General features: G+C 39.4%; 2 protein-coding genes and 1 long non-coding RNA gene across 12 annotated transcripts in view; 1 reads left to right on the top strand and 2 right to left on the bottom strand.

Annotated features, from left to right (window-relative positions):
• LOC135164696 (uncharacterized) overlaps positions 1-2,636 on the bottom strand; it is a 10,329-nt gene extending 7,693 nt beyond the window's left edge. Inside the window, exon 1 of one of the 2 annotated variants that reach the window (XM_064125291.1) lies at positions 2,413-2,636. In XM_064125291.1, the coding sequence (XP_063981361.1) occupies positions 2,413-2,636 (224 nt within the window). Of the gene's footprint in view, positions 1-7; positions 455-2,412 lie in introns of those variants that run through there. The other variant, XM_064125293.1, reaches the window with a different exon arrangement.
• The window catches only part of LOC135164697 (ATP-sensitive inward rectifier potassium channel 12-like), a 27,550-nt gene extending 4,498 nt beyond the window's left edge, over positions 1-23,052 (bottom strand). Inside the window, exons 1-11 of one of the 8 annotated variants that reach the window (XM_064125296.1) lie at positions 22,056-23,050; positions 21,589-21,990; positions 15,303-15,417; positions 14,944-15,182; positions 14,319-14,592; positions 14,015-14,207; positions 12,106-12,327; positions 10,857-11,086; positions 10,459-10,751; positions 10,122-10,362; positions 2,806-2,947 (exon numbers count right to left, since the gene is read on the bottom strand). In XM_064125296.1, coding sequence (XP_063981366.1) covers positions 10,122-10,362; positions 10,459-10,751; positions 10,857-11,086; positions 12,106-12,327; positions 14,015-14,207; positions 14,319-14,592; positions 14,944-15,182; positions 15,303-15,417; positions 21,589-21,839 — 2,058 coding nt within the window. In that variant the 5' untranslated portion in view covers positions 21,840-21,990; positions 22,056-23,050 and the 3' untranslated portion in view covers positions 2,806-2,947. Of the gene's footprint in view, positions 1-2,805; positions 2,948-10,121; positions 10,363-10,458; positions 10,752-10,856; positions 11,087-12,105; positions 12,328-14,014; positions 14,208-14,318; positions 14,593-14,943; positions 15,183-15,302; positions 15,418-18,442; positions 18,626-21,588 lie in introns of those variants that run through there. The other 7 variants (XM_064125298.1, XM_064125297.1, XM_064125299.1 and 4 more) reach the window with 7 other exon arrangements.
• LOC135164704 (uncharacterized) lies at positions 18,527-21,084 on the top strand. 2 transcript variants are annotated; one of them, XR_010299380.1, is made up of 5 exons: positions 18,527-18,659; positions 18,859-19,008; positions 19,191-19,378; positions 20,658-20,768; positions 20,841-21,084. It is a non-coding gene; the product is annotated as an uncharacterized LOC135164704 (long non-coding RNA). The 2 variants fall into 2 exon arrangements; XR_010299381.1 differs by lacking the exon at positions 18,527-18,659 and having other exon boundaries at positions 18,918-19,035.

Here is a 23,052-nt window from a genome sequence, read left to right as displayed (position 1 = left end):
AACCAACCAGCTGTCTCGTCTCCTTGATACAGTTCGTCTCCTACCGAGTGTACGTCTCGTTGCTGTTGCCCTGACAATGTTATTCCTGGTTGTACTGGGGAGGAAGCATTTGTGTTCATCGTATTTACGACCATTCGACATTCTACCAGTAGTTCCCTCAAATGGAATTCACTTATATAACATATATTCGGGTCTTCAGCACTACACGTTACACTGAACCACATGAAAGACCTCATTATTCAGTAATCTCGGCCCTTTACATTCGCTCATTCACTGAGATATCAAGTTATTTAATTAATTTCGTTTGTGTATCTAACTGCTTTGAATATTTTGAATTGCTATTAGGATGACCGTTAATTGGCAGCAGTGATACAGGTGTCACAATGTATCAGTAATGAACGGGATAGAACAACTGTAATAAGCTTGCCGTACCAATCATGTCGTGGTCATGAGAGACTCTGATGATTGCTTTTTTGTTCGTCGATGATTGTATGACGGAGAGGCTACAGGACCGCGTGGGGACGGATTTAAGATAAGGGGGAGTTGTTGCGATAAATGGGACGAGACACTGACGATGAATGACAGAAGTCTGACAGACATTTAATTATATTAATGTAACTGTTCTCAGCGATACTGCGTAATGTGCGCCACATTTTTATTTTATTATTTAGTTAATATTGATAGGAAGTTCGCGGAACCATGTGGAAGGTGTTCCTTGGAAGTGTGATCTCACAATATAATTAATGTCGTATAGCTGAGGTCGCTTGGTTGAGAAATATTTTCGCTTATTTCAATAATCATTATTTTTTCTCACTCCGAGTGAAGAAGATTTATCTCAATTCTTTGAATTTTTTCACTTGTTTATTTGATGAGTTTTATCTGGGGTGCGAATGTGTTAGTGGAAATGGTACATTCCAATGGTCAGTATATCATGGAATTACATTTTTGATTACACGTTTCCCGATCAAATGCCACAGCTGTTGATGCATTTATAATGAGTGCTCGAGAATGAAATATTTGATTTATTCGACGTGTTGTTGCGGAATTAATTGTTGGTATTTTTGGAGTGAGAGGAAATTCAGGTGTTGATGGAATCGATTCCTACATTTATGATGTATACGTAGAAAAAAGTTGAGGGAACATGACTGAAGAACTTGAGCAATTATGGAGTGAAATTTTGCTCTAAGAATATACTGATTGACAGGTAATTTCTTCTGAAGCTGTAAAATTTAGCCATAATTTAAGGAAAAATTGCATCAGCGTGCATCAATAATTGCTCAACGTCTATAATTTTTTTTTGTAACAGCGACCGATCCTCTTTCCGGAATATCGTACAGTAAATTTTCACTTGCGATTCTTCCCATGTGTTTCACACCACTGCGAAGAAAAATTAATGTACAGGTGTGGCAAATTTCTCTATATAACACAGGGAACTCTAATTTTTACTTCTACACGTGTCCTTTTTTTCCTGAGTGACTCACAACATATTTTTCATTAGAATACATTTCCCTCTGCGATTAGCATTAATTAATGTTCATGTTTACCGCAAACCCCACATTATTTCCATTTAAATTCATGAATTCACTTAAATTTTCACTTCAAATTCAAATGTCCATAAAAGCTAAGAGTTTTTCCTCATATATCGATAAGATATTTTCCGCTTCAGTGAAATTTAATTGAATTATGTGATACTTCTCTTCATAATTGTTTCTTGAGAAGATTTGTCATGATTTTAAAATAATTTCTCAATTTTCCATTTCACGTATAATTTACAAACTTTCGAAATGAACCAAAATGAAATATCTTGACTGATAGATACTCGTCACGGCTCACAGTAACGACCCATAACGTCACTGTGTCATCTGTCGGCTATAACACGAGATAACGTAATGCAATTTGCGTGCACACGCTAGTGTCGGCAAAACTACTCAAAAGCAATGAGAAGTATCCATCAAAATCAAAACAAACCTATTTTTTTCAAGTGCAATGATATCAGTTGAGTATACATCAACAACAATGAATAATTCGAATAGAAACCAGTCTCGGTAAGCGCTTGCACAACGATAATAATCAATTTTCCAACCACAGCCAAGTTGACAAAGTGTGCACAAGGAATTACTTCAACTCTGAGTGGCGATAAACCTTGGCCAAGGTCACAGCAAATTGCCCAAGGTATATTTGTTGCACAAATAAAAAAAATGAAACAAGTGAGACCAGAAACCAGTTAAAAATGCTGTGGCACATGTGGTGATGCTTGTCTTCCTAGTTTTGCAAAATTAATTCAGAGAATTTACTGGACAATTCGTAATCACATTAATGACGAGTTACGTTGTCATCAATCGCATGCATTACACTTCATCTGTCATCCGTCTAATAATAAATCCGATGATAACTGAAAATTGTTTATGGTACCTGTATGAGTCCTGTCGACCAACACCACCGATGCTGCTGCTCTGCGTGCTGACCCTCACCAGTGTAACATTCCTGGGTATCTGAATACTTCCCACATTTTTCTGTGACAAGAGCGGTGAATCCGCTCGCGGTGGATTTCCCGTATTGCCATGTGTCTCAGTTTCTTGCTCCTCCTCCTCCTCAATCGTACCAGGCAGCTTGAAGAGCTTCTGCGGCTCCTCCATTTCTGATGTATCAATACCACCGATTCAACTTGCGCCCCCAAAATCATTAAGTCCGTAAATTCCAACTCTCCTTATTCGCTGCATAATTAATACCCCTTGGAGAAATTGAATTATCACAAATTGCTGAGCAATGCCAATTGTCGATCAATCAAGTGCGCTGGATCGTATTGCTAAATTGCAGGGGTCGATGAGGAGTTTGCCCGGACGGGCATCGAAATCACCATGTGCATCATCCTCTTATCTCATTCAGATTGTCCCTAGATCATTTGCCATAGTTTCAATTGGAGGTATCGTGTACCGAGACGTTTAATCTGCAATGATATAAATGGATCGTTTTACTTGGACAAATCTTGAACGATGGCACTCAGCCGTGTTGGGTAATAATAGAGAGTAAAAAACACCTAATCTTGTCTTTTTCACTGCGAATGCACGAGCTCAACTGTTTGAGATTCTCGCCCGCTGCACATGCTATTGTGCCAACGGATGCTCATGGCTTTTGTGCCCCTGTGGATGGCGGGGATACTGTTCGTGCCACGAACGCATCATCCAGCCTCACTGTGTTAGTGTACTTCAATGAGTGGTACGAATATACTTGTATGTTTCGTTGGAAATTCAATCACGCGTGTAAATGCAACACTTTATTTCATTAATGTATTTTTATTTCAACCGGTTGTCCATGAGGTTTACGAGAATATGGTCGATCCACCGATCGAAGTTCAGAGGATTCTAGATGGAGTAACGGACTATGTACGTTGGCATATTCAAATATAAGATTTTTTTTTCACTCATGTCCGAGCAAAAGTTGTAAGTGCGCCGGGGGTACCAGCAACAGGTTGATACGCGTTGGCGGTGGGTTTATAATGGATCATCAGAATCCGCATGATACTAAATCGAAGGACAATGTCGAGTGGGTTTAGGTTTATCAACTGATACTAGATTTTTCTTTCGTGTAAGGAAGTCCAAGTACTGTGGTAATTTTTTTGTCAGCGAAGGGCTTTTCTATTTCTATTGTCCAATACCAGAGCTTTCTTATAAGCTCCATTTCACCCACAATTTCACGATATATTGCACCTTTATAGGTCTGAGCTTGAATGTCGAGTTAGGACGGTTACAGAGCCCTTAAAAATCTTCCCAGAAATTCAAAGTGAAATTTTAAAAAAATATACAAGATTACAAGTCCTTCCTATAATTTATGAATAACGAAAATATAAGTCAATTAAAAAATGAGGTCCCAGCAAACATTAACACTTCTCAAGACTAGCAATTAAATTAGTCTCTTCTATTTGTGAGTGGTAGGGAATGAATATTAATTCAGGAAGAGATTTTGTGCCTGGTAAGGTAAAGAATAGGTCTCCACTTGGGAATTACACGGCGTGACCGAGAATTTACAAGCTCCGGGGAAAATATAGATGTTCCCTCGAATCGATCGATATTTAAAAAAAACTAAAAATTCAGCACTCATGTAATCCCTCTAAAATTTCTGGAACCCAGAGACAATTCTAGATTCAATAAATGTCCCGATATTCAATTAAAAATGTAGAGAACTATGTGAACCAAAAAAAAATCGCGAGGAAAAACGTTACACGGTTTCAGAATTCATTTGCATGCATGTAAAGTCATGAATTTCTTACAAGGCTATATTGAATACAACAGATGATATCTTTCTCACTTTCCTGATCACCGGGAATTGATTAACGAGTTAAAAAGTTTCTAATGTTTCATTACTCCGAGTTCTTTAGTTTTTTCGATGACCAGTTTATGTCTTCTCGCAATTTTATGAAGCATTTGCATAACTCTCGTACTTATAATATTTTTATATTCAAACGACCTCTACTATGCGACTCATACCGGACACTCTCATGACGGGCACTGTCATCGCCTCACACCTGAATTTTCAATCACTATAAACAATAAATTCAATCGGATAGTGATTTTCATCGTGTCATTGACAGGCTCGCCAGTCAATGATTTTTCCTATTTTTTATAATCACACGCCACTCTCCTCATATGAATGGAGGTATTGAGTGTTTGTCCTCCCAGTTTCACCGGCACGTCCCACCCATCGTTCATTCCCCCCCCCCTTTCTCCCCCTACTTCTCAAACCATTAATTTCCCCAGTAATAACAATAAAATCATAGAAATGAGTGAATTCCCCGCATAATCGAAAATGAGGTCCCCGGTACTATGAATTTTCATATTAATCAACTGAAAATTTGTGCGCGTGTTCAGGCATAATGGGAAGAATGTAGGCCGACACGCGATCGGATGTACCTTTCATTCAGCTCCCCTACGTACATATTTATTATTTCTAATAACGCCTCATCTCACAATATTCCCTGATGTACACATGAAGCGAAGAAGCCAAGCGGAAGCACCTCTATTGCCGTATCATACCCCTGAGAATTATTAACAGGCTTATTTACAGGCCCAGAATCCGCTTACCCAGGATTAAACGGCCCCGAGGGACAAGAGACCGATTAAAAAACCAAATTGGCCCGCAGTCTTCAACCTCCGAAGTTCATCAACATCAAAGGCTGCATCAGACGCCCAATGCAGAGCTTCAATAATTTCAACTTCACTTGTCGATTTCTTATTTGAATATCATCGACAACTTGGCGCTACGATTGGCCTGACACACACGGTACACCTTCCACTGACGTACTCAATTCACGAAATAACCACTTGATAGAACGTTTCTACTCGATCCTTTGACGGGTTTCACTCGTCTCTGAATTTTTAAAGGTACCATTGCGGTTATCGACTGCTCTACTATTTGTTCACCAAACACTATTCACCACTGGATGAAATATTCCCCGTGAATAACTATTTTTCAGTGAAACACCTTTGCGCTCAGTTGCAGAAAAACAAAACAGTCAGCGTTAAAAGAAGGCGGATACCGGCGAGTGCAATAGTGAACGTGCCGTCTCCTTCAGTGACGTCGACGTACGTTCTACACTCGCCTTTATCCCCCCTCCCCTCTCCGAGACAACATCCTCGGCCACTAACACAGATGCACGCTTGGAGGTATTATTTTTTTCTTTTTAGTTCTGTTTCGCATTTGGATTTTATTTTATTTTGTTATGTCTCGCACGCTTCCCTCAGTCACACCTCTGGAGGGGTTCTTCCACTTAGACTGTCACCTTCCAGGGTAAACGCCTCGGCTCCGTGGGTTTACTCAGCAATATTCAATCATCCAGTCACTGGTATATTCGAGAATCGGATGAAAGTGAATAGTTGTTCGTATCGTCATTCGCTATTTCGTCATTCTCGCTGGAATTTTTAGTTTAGCGGCCGGGGTTGTCCAGTAAAGAATTTTTTGACAAAATTCTGCACTGTTTTGTTTTTTTTTTTTGCATGAAAACAGCACTTCTTGGTTTGGGGGAGCGATAAAGTTTATTTTAATGAGCATTCGCTTCTCTATTCGAGAATAATTCGTGTTCTTGAAAAATGTCGTGTCATCCGGAGATAAGGTACCGTTTGTAAGTGGAAAAAGACCAAGTGTCGGTCGCAAGTAATTTCCGAGGTATATTCACGTGAACGAATTTTATGATCAACAAGGTCTGTTACTACTGTCTCCTCTGCATTGAGGATAGACGCCCGCTTTTTCTTCGTGATGCTACTATGTGCTTACTACTATTTTGTTTGAGAGACGCTAGAAGTGAGAGGTCCTAAAATTGAAGTTGAAGGGAGAAATATGTTTCCTATGGAGGAAGTCCAAAATCGTGTTTCTCCTTTTGAATTTCACTTGCATTGAATTAAATTTCACTTTTATGCGACCACTTTCTACTATATCGACTCTTAATTTTCGCTATTTATATTTCAACAGTTGTCTTTGTTGTTCAGAGAGCGAGGGTAAAGATTAAACATCCCGAGTACACGAAATTCACACGAAAATAGTTTTTGTGAATTTAATTATTTCTGACTAAAAATGTATTCAGTCCTGGAGTTCTGGGAATATTGGGAGGTCTTCGTCCCGGCTGGGACACTCACCCATTCCTCCTAATCGCTCCAACGGCGAGACGGCGCTCACCATCCAGTTGTATAAAAAAAATGGGAGGATATTATAGCTCAACGTACTCCCGCTCTTTATCCCTTTTTTTTTTAACGGTAAAACGTTTCTTCGTAAATCACTGAAAAACCTGTTCCCCAGCGCTGGTTGAATAATTTCACAGGTAAAAAATTAAGAGGACTGTGGAAGGGTTAGGTAGGTGGGGGGAGGGAGGAGGGGGAGGAGAAAAAATTGAGAATTCGGAGGTCGCGCTCTGGTTTCTGACCGATGGAATATTTCAACTAGGATTTCCGGGAGATCTGCCGGTTTTTTTTTTACTGGCATGCCAGTGAATGATTTTGCTCTCTCATGTTTTTTCATACCAATTATTATTCACGAGTCAATAAACCATTTCATGGCCAACAAAGAGGAGGTAACAAGTACTTCGCACGTCAGATTATCACAATAAAGTGTGTCTGACTCTGATGTAGTCTTCCACTTGAATAAATCTTTCAGATAGTTGAGTGAGGGAAATATTCCACAACGAGATAAAATTGAACAAATAAAATCATCGATTGTATTGAAATTCATAATAAAAAAATGCATTTTCAGATAATTTATGCATTGAAAAATTTGCAATTACAGAGATTATCGATGAAGAATAGAGTGAGTAACAACAAAAGCCGAGGGGAACAAACAGTGAGCATCATTCTCTTCCGGGTTGGATTAATCACGTTTCGTTGCTGGCGCCATTAACTAACGATCTTTTTTTTTCAAATTACACAGCAATTTTGCCGCATCCATGATTTTCTGTTTTTGCAAATTCGTCGAAAATACACACAGGAGGGAAAAAATAATGACGTGGGGGAGAAACATAAGAGAGTGTCGATGAGTCAACGGGCGTCACACAGATTCGTGTATGTGTGAGAGTAAATCGAGTGTTTAGTACGTGAACGAGATGTTGAGGAGTCTCTACATCTCCCTGCTTTTGCCATCGTCAATTTTGATTCAACTTTTTACCATTTTTCATCTCTCACTCTTTCCGGCACCGCCTGCCCGCTCAATGGGTGACTCATGGACTCCTCGACGGCAGTTAATTGCTCTTGTCTTGAAATACGGGAACGTCATAGGTGGAGATACTCAGTCATTATGAGGAAATAGAGAGTTAAATCCAGGAATCTGAGAAACGTTATGAATTCCCGGGAAAATTGAACTTTGCATTTATGGAAAAATTAAATGAAAATCCCAGAGCCATTCATTTTACTCGGGAATTTCACAAGCGATTCATTAATTTCATTTCCTGAGTTCTTTACTGTCTTTTTTCAACGGGTATCCAATGGATGATGCTCATTATCTTTTCTTCTTCACTTTAATAGGCGATCTTTCCCCATTTTTCATATAGAAAGTTTTGGGCACCCGTTCCTCCATCTTTATCATCTCTTTTTTCATGAGAAAGTCCAAAATTTATCGATTAAATCCCCTATCAAGTATTTCCCGATTTCACTCGTTGATGTGAATCACTTATTCAACTCCCGCGCTCTTACGCAAAAGCAACTTTTTGAAACGCTCACTCATCACCCAGAAAAAGTGATGTAACACAAATCAGTGGATCAAATTACCGTTTTATTAATTACATGATATTGTGGCTTGGAACGTTGGAAATCAGATTATTCCTCATTTGCGTCAATTCCTTACGGCATCGAATGATTCATCAAATCTTACGTTTCACCAATATACCCAGAAATACGGTAGTCACTGAGACGAGCATAAAATCATCTTCTCTAACATTTTCGAACAATTTCCAATACGAATTATTTACGTCTTATAATTTTCCTAACTCGCGGAAGTTTTGAAGTAGTTGGTAACTCTTTGCAGAGCTGGAGCTGACGGGGCATCCGAAGGAAAAACATCAAAGGAGAAGAAGACAACGAAAATGGAGGAGTTTGAGTCTGTACGGTAAAGTACTGTGTAGTCAAAGTGTAATCGGGGCCGAAAGTTTTTGTAAATAAATGCAACTAAACTGAGAGGGGTCTCACTGGATGAATAAACTGAAAGTCCTCCCGATACCGTCGTTCCTTGAACATTTCAAATAGTTACCATATTCCTCCCTGCATGGCAGAATGATGAAGGACTATTTTACAAATTCTAACGGAGCTTCTAACTACGAGACAGGACCTGTGCATTAATTTGTGACAGGATTTTGATTTTTCAAATTCCTAGAATTGTCCGTAAAAAGTGTCAACTGCTTCAAACCTCTCCGTTTCGGTTTTATTGCCTTCACAAGACAATGCCCCTTTCAAACTCAATAAAAACAATATATATATATGTATATATGTGACACTTTTACTATTCATAATATGCTACTGAATCATGGAATCAGCATATTGGCCCGAGGCCGCAGTGTGTTTTCGTAATTCCGTACCGCAAGGCGATACTGTCCATTGTCGTTGGTAGTGTCGAATCATGACCCGAGACAATGTCAGAAGCCACAGAGTGGAAAATGTGCAAACAGAAACGGCAAATGCCCGAGGTCACGTCACCAGGGATTCACCGTTGAGTGTCGTAGATTTAAGTTACACCAGAGACATGCCGAATTCACCGCAATTACACAAAACTCCCGGGCGACCGATAAATTCAGTTAAAATTTGGTTGAGTAGAAGAAAGAGATTTGGTGAGAGTTGAGTCTGGATGACACGAGGCCCTCGATTCAACGCATAATTCATTGGCCAATTCAAGGATCATATCACATCATATCAATTGGAAATGGACCAGTTGATTAATATCGCCGGTATAAATCATGTCAGAGGCATCTAGCAGTGAGTGCAGTTGATGATACATTAGGTGTCCTCTGCTTTAAGCACAGACATATAGATTTAAGCTCGAACAGGATGAGTTTAGTGGCGGGAAGTGCCCTCGTTATCACACCAGTCAATTGTTTAATCACGACTCCCTGCCTCCGCTATTTCAGCGAGATATAACAACAGCGTCTGCGTTGGTGATATGAAACCACAGGCGAAAACCCGTTCAACCGGGGGACTATCGAGTTCCATGGGCACGTACCATACGCTGTCATACACACTGGCATTAACACATGTGTATTATGCATCATGTCTTCTACATGCCTCTTAATCCAATCACACTCCCTTCCGTCTTCGGAATTATTCGAATAAGATGTAACTGACGACCTTGTCAAGCTTAATGAAAGTATTATCCCGGATTCTCAGTGAATGTAATCTAATGAATCACGTAATTAATACGCGGTGTGACATTTATGGAAAAATTCGCGGAGAAATATGGGTTTGATTTACAGGAAATTATCTCTCATTTCAGGGACTCGTGAGCCTAACTCGTATTACCTATGGCCCCTTATCACAAACATGGGACTTGATCGCCTCTGCGATCACCGCTTAATGCCACCATCAAGATTCTATTAAGCCCTTTCATTAAAATTCTATTAAGCCGCGATGGATTTTTTTGTTTAATTTTGCTGTACTCACTTAGACCTGCTCCTCCGGATTACTATGAGGTGGATAATGATTTGTTGCTTTGATATCAGAAACTTCTGGCCTTGGCAGTAGCCGCGGGGGTGGCGATATCCTTATGAGTCTCTCTGGCTTTTTATCCTCGTCTACGTAGCTCAACACACTGTGGGTATCGGATTTGTGGTTATTATCGAGACTAGATTTTATGTGACTAGAGAGTTCATCGTGTTGAGGTAAGTCTGCGAATCTCGTGTGTCTGGGGATAATGATGAGAAAAATTGTACTTAATAAATGAGTGACGATGGCTTTCGATAGATTGGGAAATTGTTAGAATCGATGAAAGGTGATCTACCTTGGATCCAAGGTGACCCTTGAGGCGGATTTTTTCATGGCACTGGTCGATGATGACGGCTCTAATGATACTCTCGTGGATGATCTTTTCATTCCATCGGAACTGGATTTGGAATCGTGCTTTTTAATTGTTGATTTCGATTCATTCCTGGGAATGGCTCTCTCCTCCCTAGATTTATTACTCTCTCCTCGATTTTTCCTGATGCTCGCGTTTATGCCCTCCAAAACTGTATTGTAATCCTCCTGCTCACTCGCTTTGATTACTACACTACTGCATCCAGCTTGATCGTCATCCTTTTCAATCATCAACCTCAATTAGAATCACGCTACATGGATTTTCGGGTAAATTGAATGTAACAATTTCCTGGATGATGAATTAAAACAGGAAAACCTTCGTACCTCATCGTGTGTGTAGAACACTGCTAATCTCTGATCCGGCTGTACATTGATACTGTTACGTCTTGGTGAATCGTCCGGGCCAGTTATCATCACGGGAATTGGCGTGGGTGGTGTTGGTGAGTGCATGTGTAAACCACCAGATGATGATGCTGAACTAGAACCGGAACTCGTTGTCAACGAGCTGCTTGAGTCCTCACGGTATGTTGGAAATGTTGCTGAACTCATTCGTTCTGTAATTGCAATCAAGATAATGTTATGTATACGCGGAGAAAACCTTTGAGAAAAATTGATGAGTGAATCAAGTAACCGTTGAGCCACATCAATTTTTAATACACTTCCACCATATGTACGACACGAGTTATAAATTTTGTATATTATTATTATCTGCAGAGTTTTAGAAAACACTCTCCACGGAGATAAATTATTGTCTTCTCTTTAATGTGGGGAAATTGAGGACCGGAATTTTGTCCTTAATAAAAAACGATATGGTTTGCTTCAGCTGCTCATTTGGCAAAAGATAAATTAATCTCCTACAATGCTGAGACTTTCATGAATTCGTCAAAAGCTAGAGCAGTCGAAGGAATATTTTGTTAATGGAGGTAGAATATAAATTCCAACTTTGGAATATGAGTTCTGTAGGCACATACGCCTGCCTGCTATCAAGATATCGATGTATAATTGGATCAATTTCGCGGTGTGGGGTATTTTTATCGCATGTTTAACTTCCCTTCATCGGAAAACGAGTTTCAATTCAATTTATAAGTATTATTCGCATGATAAAGCAAAATGTTTGTTTTTAATTTCAAGCTAGAATGTAGGATAGGAGGGAGGAAGAATAATAACAGTGTGCGCAAAGTATTATTTCCCTTGTACTTATAATTTGATAATTATTTTTTCCCTGTAACAATTTCCTGATCGCGAGTTGATTTTTTTTTCCCTCTTTCACAGCAAAAATTTCTCCATTTTACTAAGGAGAGAATTACCGGGACGATGAAAAGGAGAGAGAAATTAAATGTACGTAATCAACGAACAAGGTTAACAGCAATTCTTGACCTCTTTCAACCAACGAGGTTTTTTTTTCTCTCCCCGTAATTACACTTCAAGTTCATTGACACCTTGAATGTTATTGTACATTATCCGAACAGCACAGATGGCAGCATACGCTGGCCCTGGGGACTCCAATTCACCGTTGATAAGATAAGAATAAAAAAAGCCGGGGTAAAAAAAAATTGTAATCTCATTTGTTTACCTCCTTTGGCGTGATGCAAAGCTTTTAGCTGATCGAGTTCTGCAGCTGAACATAGAGGCGTATCTACCTCGTATGTGTTATTGAAGAGGTTGTAGTTGACTTCGTACTCTCCAGTTTCCTTTTTAAATGTAATGATGTGAGAGAACCTGTGACCCCAGAGTATTTCAGTCGGTAGGTACGAGCTTCTGGCCTGTGTCGTCATTCCCGTTGACTCTATAACACCTACATCCAAACATTTGTGTTATGTTAGTAGGAAATTAATTCACGTAAATGGAGATAAAAAAATTTCAGGTTCCAGTAAACACCGCTATCTTGGTAAGCAAAAAATTTGGAACTATTTATAATTTAAATTCATTCCATGAAAATCTTCGTTGAAAGGCGGACAAAAAATTCTAATTCTCGCCTATGGGTGTTCACCCTTTATAAAATTATATTTCTCAATCGTTTGTCATTTTAATCACTAAAATGAGGAGCACATTTAGACAGTGCTTACATAATTACTGAATCTGGGAATTTCGCACTGGGTGACCTCCATAATTGTGGATTTCAAAAAAATTGGCAGAGATCCATGAAAATTACGGATAGATATCTGAAAAGGACTGCCATATGTCTACAAATAGCTTCTCATTATCTCCAGATAATCATGAATATTTTTATGTTTGAATTGATTTTTGAACAGCTGTTGAAATGGTCTAGTATTTAACAGGAAAAATAGGGCATGTCACGGGTTATTGTGGAAACTGAGCTACGTCTCCCGGGGACCTAAAGCCGAAGCCTCAATTCGCATTGCTGAGAGACTTCCCTGTTCTTATTCTACTAGAATTTCCACGACTCTGGGAGAAGAGCTTAGACATAAATGTGAGGAGTCCGCTGCTAATCCATAAATGAATTTCTTAAAACTATAATCGGGAAAGATGAAGCCAGGAGTTTTCAACCAATTTTAGATGTACCATACCCTTTAAGCCTGATTTAATGGGAGGAGATGCGTACACTGGATGTGCAGGTAAGTTTTTAAGTAATCGTTCGCGTGTGAATGAAACTATTGAACTTGAAATTAGTAAAATGCCGCAGTGTAAGACTGCTGTTCAATCAAGAACAATTTCAAAGAATTAATGACATCAAACTTCTAACAAAGAGCAGAACCGACATTCTGTTCGTCCATAAACATAATTTATTTGAATTCAATAAAGGTTATCAAAGGTGAATCAAAGGAATCCTCTCGGAATGTGAAATAATTTATTCATTGGATTCAAATAAACTGTATTCAATAAAACATATGCGAATAAAACTGTGGAATTTTCCTTGTTCATTTGATTTTCATGAATTTTCGGCTGCGACCTCCAAAAATTTTCCACATAGTTCCCCTCCCAGCAGTATTTACCACACAATTATTGACAAAGCGATAAGCTATTGAGCGACCCAACGTCAATCAAACTAATTGAGTTTAAAGGATACGACAATTTGCACTAATTCCAACATCGTGGAACCACGTATTTTCATGTAATTCATTAAAGAGGATATATTTATCATCTCTTAATACGTGTATCACATAAAAAGGACTCGCATTTCCTTTCAGAGTTATCACGCTTTTGTCGTCGCGATTCGGATTTAATCTCATGTTAAATTATTTCTTTGATGTTTCAGAGCGACGTAATTTTCCTACCTATTAGACTTATTTGAAACTTGAAATGCGCGGAATGTTATCAATATTGTTAGAGTATGTTCAACACCGGCTTCATAAAATGGGCTGCATTTTCCCTTGACGAGTAAAATAACTAGATACTGCAGAGCTATTCTATTGGTCGATTTAAAAATCCTTTAACGCGATGTCTCGCATCTGCATTACTTTCAATCGGCATAGATGTATGTTAAATGAATGCTTTCCTTTTAATTAGGCAATTTCAAGTACCTTCGAGCATAACAATAATTTCGAAGCGCTCTTTAAGCATATCACTTGCAGAGAGATGATACAATGGCGAATGCTCATCAATTTTATGGACAATGGTAGTCGGCCAGATGAAGAATATTTTATCCTCCTCACCATCACCACCGACTCTCAATTCAGTCTGGTAAAATGGCAGTAGTTCACCCTCTCTCGTCACCTGAAAATGTGGAAATTAGGAAAATTGATAAATCTGAGAAGTCGAGGGAGGAATATATTAGCATAAATCAATGAATTGCCAGGGAGAGGTAGAAAAAAAATCACCAAGTACCTTTCGTTTTATCATCTGTGCACGAACGTGTGCCTCTATGATGTGGCTCTTTCTCATGTCCCCGACGCGGAACATTAGGCATGGCTGGCCGTCTCTTTGACAAATCACCGCATTACGGGAGAATAAAAGGGTCTGTGTGCGTTTTTTTGGACGTGATAACTTGGCAAATACAATGCCAACCATGAAAGCTTGCAGTATAACTCCGGTCATTGATTGGATGCACATTATGAATATTGCTTCTGGGCACTCTGTAGTTGTGTGCTTCGATCCATAACTGAATGAATGAGACACGTGGTAAATTTTAACGGCAAAAATTTCAGATAGAATGTTCCGTAATTAACTCTTTTTCATCGTTGAAAATTGGTATATCAGTGAAATAGCTCAAGCTCCGTGCTGCAGCAGTTATTCCAATGGCATTTTTTTCATTAAGAGTTAATAAAAAATATGAGAAAGGTTATTAAAATTTCACACAACTTTAAATTGCTCCTAAGTGGCGGAAGTAACGAAGTTCATTTCAGTTTGAAAGCGCTAAAATTTCTCTTCAACTTCGTTCATCTTTACAACATGTCGAATTAATTTTAAATAAGACTTCAAAGCCATTTAAATTATCAATTTTCATATTTACCCGATAGTGTGCTGAGTCTCGACTGAGAATAAAAAACAACTGGTGAAGCCATGTATATCCTCGACACAGGGGGTGAAAGTTTTGTTGGCGTCAGTGAAATTTCGGGGATCGAGATCACCGTGGGCGTACGCTATGATCCACCAGACAATTGCAAACCCCAACCACGATAGTAAAAAGTTCATCGAGAATACCAGCAGTGTCCAGCGCCATTGAGCATCCACCAATGTCGTAAAAATATCCTGATAGGAAGGGGCCAAAAAAAAAAATGAAATCGACAGGTCAGTGGTTTGTGGGAGCATTTGACAAAGAGAGAATAAAAAAAATTTGAAAAGAAATGATCAGAAGTGTCTGGAGTCTACCTGAAGATATCTGCGACGCCTCTTAGCGACGTTTCCCTGGACAACGTTGCAGTCACCGTGCTTGAACACCACTCGTTTTCTCACTCGCCTGGAGCTAAATCTCGTCTGTCGATATCTGCAATGTTTCGTTCTCCGTTAAAAACGTGGAAGTGAAAAATTTATTACGAATGTAAAGAGCAAAATCAGGTCTCGGTGAGAATGTTCAGATTGCAAGTGATGGCATTGGAAGGACAGTTCGATTAAGTGGTAGAACGAATACGAATGGAAGACGGTATTTAATTGAATTAATTATTGTAATAGATTGAAGAAATTCCAGATGGACCTTTTAATTTTCAGTTAACGAGGTTTTTTATTTTAATATGCAAGCACAGATCAGCTTATCTCCTTCCTGTTGATAATAAATTTAATCTGCGAAGAGTAGATAGCTTTGCATGTTTCGAATATCAAATTTATTTATCTGGGTATCGGAGTTTATCCACGATCACTGGATTCGGTATATTTTTTCACATTATCCTCTATTCTTATCTTTATTGCTGAAGGCTCCCTATAGGTGAATTCCCATTTTGAAACTAAATTCGAGGAGAATTCATGTGGAAAAAGAAAAGTGTTTATTCCTTTGTGCCAGAGCTTCTGAAGGCTTTTTTCACAAGTATCTGAAATGTTTGTTCTTCCCGCGGCCCAAAACATTCTAGTTTTTTTATCGAACAGGAAGAATTGCATTATTTGGACAATACACAAACAACCTTAAAATAACAAATTTTAAAGGTGTTTATTCGGGAACGTAAACACTCGAGATTTTTTGAATTGATGAACTGAGTACCCCAACCCTGGTCCATTATTCTGAAATAGAATAGACAATATACATTGAATGTAAATACTAGCAGACAGTGATTTTTATTGGGTTTATTTTGATTAAATATCTCTAAAATGGGTAAATACAGACGTTCAGCTACGCAAAAAAATTATTTCTCTTTCATGAAAAAATTGAGGTAAGATAAATCGATTTTGTGATTGATTTGTATTTCTCATGAAGAGAGGGAAGTCCCCTTTAAGACTCGAGCACTAGGGACGAGGAGTGCTTAACGACGACTTTATTGAATGTTTTTTATTTTCGGATTGAGCGATGACCCACTACATTCTACGGTACAATGCTCAATTTTGTTGTTAATTAACAAGAGCATGAGCAAAATGTTCGTAACATAATTATAATTCTGAAAAGACTGACTCTCATTCGGTTATGCAAAGTTTGAATTGGGAAATCAATACGAAATTCAGCGTAAAATTATTTTTGGACAGCAAGAATATTTTAATACACGAGACCTCGCTCGGGCAACGTGACAAGGATTAAGCGATTGAAGAAAAATTACCCGCCTCAAGTAAATCTCTTTTAGACATTAGACATTTTTTTCCAACTGCCTGAATTCAGTTCCTCAACTCTCGAATTGGAAATTTTTTTTTCTGTGAAAGAGATGAAAGGACTTTCGTCGTCCCAATAACATCACTTGCAACCTTTCACCTTATCGAATTCTCAGTCAGAAAGAATTGTAAATTTAAAGAAATATATTTTCCCTCAGTGAAACTGTATTCCATGCTCATAGTTTAGAAAACTGACACGAAGGCCAAGCGTCAGTAGAATATGAAAGAGCCCCAGCTTCCATAAAAAATAGAAATAAAATCGATGTATACATTGAAAATAATTTTTCTCTATATGTACACCCAAGGAAGTAGCTTTACTATTCTCGTCTCCGATACCGGCGTTCGTGTCAGGCGATTTGCCAGGTTGTTCTCACAGTTGGGAGTCGTCTCGAGGGCAAGAAAAGCCCTATGCCAGAGGTCGATGTGTTACAATCCTCAAGTTTAGAGAGTCCTAGGTCAATGATACACATCGAAGTGCCTCTCCCACTTCACAACTGGACAATGACCCTTATTCTCCACCGAAAACTTCCTAACTACTTTTCGCCAAACAGTTTCATTTCTCTGACATGCACTACTACGAGAAGTTACCAGAACTTTAAGGTCTCACGTATCTGTGACAAATCTACCTCTATCAGTGGTGAATTTATTCACCGCCAAGATTTTGGCAAATGATCACTCCAACACACACCCAAAATTCACTCTTATAAACTTCTTCTTTGAACTCTAGACATGCCCTTGAGTGTCTGGGACGTCTCTGTTCCAAAAATGTTTTTACCCTCATCAAGTTTGAATATTCCGGGATTATCAGTGTTTTTTCATACATCAAATATCAACTCCTGGTGTAACACAAATAGATGGAATTCACGATTCATTGTACGTAAACTACTCGGTAAATCCCCCAACATCATTCCTGCAGTTTAAAAGCGCAATTGACGTTGAAATGTTTCATAAACTATATTTTAAGCTTGTCTGTCACGAGAATCAACGTGTTTTCTTTACTCCACCCGTGTCTGGGATCCTTGGGTGTAACACAGATCAGCTTCTCATGTTGAATTTCAAGGTTCAACGTCTCGAGCTCAACATTTCCTCACTCATAATGCACCAAAAATCTACATTTCCACGTACCAAAGAGAGAAATTCTAGTACCACGCACACACGTGACGACCCTGACACAATGACCCGTCTGCCAAGAATAGAATTGTAGATTACACAGTGATGTTTCAATGGAAGTTTTGAGTGTGTCACGCTGATAGTGATAGTGTTGAGCGTAAAGACAAGCAATAAAAAATAAGCAATGGGTGAAACTAAAGTCGCCACACAGGGAAAAGTTGAGGAAAAATTGGTGCGACAATTTTGATGCCCGAATCGGAGTTCTAATTGCATATTTCAGGCACAGAGACCGCAAATTATTGCTCTCCTACATTAATTATTTAGGAATCACCCCATTATTCAGCCATAATATTGGAGTTTCTCTGGTGGCCTGAACAATTCATTAGTATTGCAAAAAAATTCCTAAAAATAGAGTGTCTCTTTCCCCAGTTGTTCATGTTCTTCCCGAATTTTTCCTCAAATTTGTATTCACCGTGTACCATAGCTAGACTAGGACCAGAAGGCAACTTGTAAACTACGCAAAATTATGATAGTTGGCATTATCTAAAATTACATCAACACGTAGGCCAGTGTATTTGAAGCAACAAGAATTTGGGTCTTTTAAAATATCGTACTTGAGACACTCTTCACGCCAGGCAGTCTCCCCCGAGGTTGTGGCCTTGACCACCAGCATAGAGACCTGGGAAATGGCGCGGCGCAGACCAGACAGTGTCATACCATCCCCTAGATGAACACGATGTGGAGTGGCAGGAGTCTCAGTTGCATGTGACTGCTCCATTGTCATTTTACTAAAATCTTTCTCAGCATCTGCCAAACTCGCACTCAAACCTCGTGAGTTCGCTGACCCTTTTCGTTTATTAGCACTGGGTGGAGTTAATACCGTTTTGCAATTTATCGCTGCACCAAGAGCGTTTATACTTGCGGTCGATTACTTCCAATGCAAAATCCCAATCCCATTCAATGGATTGAATGTGTTATTCAGTATTGGAAATATGATTTGGGATGATCGACAACTTGGTTAATTTTTTAGTGCTCCCCCAGGGGTCTTGGGTATGCGTCTTGGTGGTTACCGAAGGAGGAAAAACTAAATGAGGGGAGTCAAGTTGAAAGTGAAAAGTGAGAGGTGGCCCCTGAGATAATTTTAGCAGCGAGTTGCCTCCCTGCTTCAAGTTAACACCGAGTTAGTAGAGTTTGAAGATACGGTTGGGTTAGTTATTCTGTTTAAGGAAGAGTCAAAATTTAGGAGCACAATGATGTAGCAATTCTTACTTAGATTTAAGTATAATCTAGAGTTACTTTTTTCACGGATTATTTTTTTTTACTCGATACTTCAACGTTTCATGTTGTCTATTTTTCTTTCAGCTGGAGACAAATCTCAAAGCCAAATGTCACAACGTGTCCAGAGCCAGAGAAATATCCACACCAAACGTTTACACCACATTCGATGGGCTTTTCAGTTGTCACTCAAAATATTGAATACGTGTCCAAAAGTCAATTGGTCATGATCTCGATTTTTTCACACGATTTGCAGTATCAAAACTAGAGAATCAGTAAGAATCACCTTTCACTTATCGATCGACGCTCCCTCAGTCGCAGATATTCTCCTTTGTTAGCCACTTTAGATTGTTATAATATTTTCATATCAATCATCAATTATCAACGGAATACTGTTGAATCATTGAGGTACAGAGGGGGGGAACGATTCGCGTTGGATTCTGCCAATTAAGCGGGTACCCTAACGAACGGTATCTCATGCGACACTGGGGACGCAACTCGACCAATTTGGTTTTTGGCTGGGCATCGATGATTTCCTTCTGTGCGTACCCAATCTGTGCGTCATCGACAATTTGGCATGATTGGACGGTTTTATCTGCCCTATAAAGCCCTCAGGATTGTCTCCCACTCCGCCCAACCCCCTTCGCCGACACAGAACGTCTATTCGTCGGTTTTTCAAAAAAAATCAATGCATATTCTCCATTTTTTTCGCTGCCAATTACTGATATTTCCATTTGGTGATAATTGCAATCAATCAATTGTCGCACACCCCTCTTTCCCTAGGCGATAGAAGAACCGCCTGCAATCAGCCAAAAATTGGGAACGAGACGATTCTATTTTTATTTAATACCCACGTAGTGTTAGCGTGAGACATTGTGATGGCGCCAGAATTTGGTGCGGATTTTCTCAAGATAAACTGTACCCGATATTTTCACTCTCCCTCTCTCTCTTGTTGGCATATCTGCACACTTAAACGTGGTGGTGCACCAAGTGTGCCTAGTCACCCTCTTTACGAAGATTCACCCACTCCCCCTAGTCACACAGCACGTATATACATCATTCAACTTATGCATAAGAAGAAGGCAATGTTATCGTGAGTCCTGTCGAACTTTCAGCCGACACTCGACCGGCCGACATACGGGAATATTGCAACGCGCAGCATAAAGTAAACCAGATAAAAACCCATACACAAATGATTCTCCAACATGCGCCAAAAATAATTCACCCCCTTCTCCTTCAACCTCTCGTATCTGCAAATATCTGATCCATTTTCACTGGGCAAAAAGCATCGGAAGATGAGTGGATAGAGAAAAAAAATCTCTTTTCACACAGAAGCTCTCACGTGACGTGGATACACACGCTCCCTGAATAGGCTTCCCTGAATTTGACGCGAGACACTCGGATTGCGAGTAACGCAATACTCAATCGTTTCCATTTCATTTATTCCTGAATGGGAAGAAAATTTTTGTTATTTTTTTCACGTAAAATTAATGCTCCATTTGTTAATCACATGCGCCAATGTGTCATTTTTTTTTATCTCGAGCGATTTTGCAGCCCGAGACAACCGGAAAATTCAACGACTGACAGCACCCGTAATAATACTGATAAGACAAGTGGGGGGAGGACATTCTGGTGACTGTCACGTAGAAAACCGAGTAGATTGAGGTACGTGAAGTGGAAACAATAGTCAATCACTCAGAATGAAGGATATACAAACACTTTTTTCTTTTGTTACAGGCATTTGCTACATTCGTAAGGGAATAACAGAGGGTTTTTTTTATTTTTAAAATTTTTTTCATGACGTGATTGCTGATATTGAATGCTTACTCTGAGGTGATCAGAAACTTTGTCCGGAAATTGTGAAGTCGTCCTAAAGACGGTATTTTTTTTAACGAGGCGAAGATATTTTTTTACGACAAGAACGTAATTTGTCAAAGCAACTTCAGTTAAATTAATAAATTCCAAAGTTTTTAACCTCAAATCCAGAGCATTTTAATGCAAAAACCACTTGACTTGGTTTAAGAAGCCGCTATCTTATCGTGACCTAATTGCCCTCATCTTTTTCACAAAAAAAAAATTCTTAAGGGGAAATGGAACTCCTCCGTCACAATTATGGCGCGATTCAATGAATTAATTGATCATTAAAAAATGTTGAACTTAGATTGATGGGATAATTGATTTAGGATGTATTAACGGGCGAGTCAATCGAGGACTTGCAGTTTCGTTTATCAACAGCCGACGCAATTTAACCGCGAATTTTATGGAAACAATTCACGATTCTTTTATTGCTAATAAAAACTATATTCATCCAATTCTAGATCTTGGAGTTAACTATGGAGGTAAAATTTATTCAGGATTCCTTTAACTTTTGGTCCACGAAGGTGAATGATTTTATTGAAGCATTTGAATATCCTCAACGAACACTTGTGATTAATGACGAGTTATCGATGATGTGATTATTAGTCTCCTTAATTTGACGATTTACCTGCTGAGCAGCGGACCCGTTTCGCCATTGAAACTTATTCTACTGAATGTACGTCTCTGAAAACTCCCCAATACACTGAGTTTGTCTTTGCTCGAGTCTTTCGCCGTTGACGGCTGCTCACTGGTCTCCTCCCCCAGGTTGACAGCAACAGCGGTTGCTGGTACTGCTGAATTCACCAGCAATTCAGCCCATGGCGTTGCAGATCTTCGACTAGACACGTCGTCTTTCGTCCCCTCCACGTCACTCGGCATGGCCAGATGTATCGGGATTAATTTTTCTTTCACTGATTTATTTTCCCAATTAATACAAACGTCCGCAAACGCTAACGAGACGGCAACGATTGTGTGAGTTGAGTAAAGTTGGACGACAGTCGTTCATCGGTTTTTTTTTCCACTGGCGTCACTGTCAGGGTCAGAATCCACTCTACGGCTTATTGGGATTTACCAACTAATTCGACATAATTTTACCTCGATGATCAGTCTCCATTCGTTCACATGAAATTCACTTTGATGAGAAATTCCACCTCCAGCGACTAGTTCAATCCGAAGAATCAAATCGACCGAGTTGACGAAGAATTCGATTGTGAATTTAACGTTCAACTATCGAAGGCAAAAACTTTTCCACCAGATACTCCTCTCCAACTTTGCCCTGAAATGATTTTCAAACTATTCAACGAGTATGAATCTATGATTGCCACTGTCTCAAAAAAGAACAAACTTCAAACCGTCAGAACTCTTCTCCACCACTCCCGCGATAAGCGAAACTATTTCAACGATTCACTACGAAACTAGAGGAAAACATCGTCTTTCGTTCAAGCCACATATTCACACTCATCAGCGAAAAATTACGTTCGCCACGTGCAAACCAGTCAGTATTTTTTTATCTTCCTATAAACCATACTATTGAACTCTTGTCAATAACAATCGAGATATACAGCCACAATTTTAAACATTTGTCTGGCCAATGCCGATAGTGAACCTCAATTTGCGATTAATTTACAATGACTTAAATTGAAATTTTCAAATTGATGTTAGAAAACCTGTCAACACGGTAGAACAACTTCTGAGATTGCGGGGCAAACCCGGCATATGCGAAAATAATCTAACGCATTATACCTAATACCCAACACCGGGTGGGCACACACCCACGTGCTGCTCGCGGCGATGAGGCAAACGAATACGCGCGATATAGCCCTCATAGTTCGTTGCGAGGAGGACAGGTACGGTGAGGGCGTATGGCGGGGCGGGAGGGGGAGGGATAGGAGGAAGGCTACAATCACCGACACATGTGTTTGAATATTAAGTCTCCTCGACGAGGTTTCCATAAATTTTGGTAGCTGAGGAAGTATTCGACTGTGTACTCAGTCGGTCTTTATTGCTTAGAAGATTTTTGCCATACTTGACGCAACAATATGCGGGGAATATTTGCGTTTTGCCGCACCGAATGTCGCGATATTGTGTGGAG

Source organism: Diachasmimorpha longicaudata, chromosome 7 (assembly GCF_034640455.1).
Source record: "Diachasmimorpha longicaudata isolate KC_UGA_2023 chromosome 7, iyDiaLong2, whole genome shotgun sequence".
In the NCBI taxonomy this organism is placed as follows: Eukaryota; Metazoa; Arthropoda; class Insecta; order Hymenoptera; family Braconidae; genus Diachasmimorpha; species Diachasmimorpha longicaudata.
This window is presented reverse-complemented; position numbering and strand designations above follow the sequence as displayed.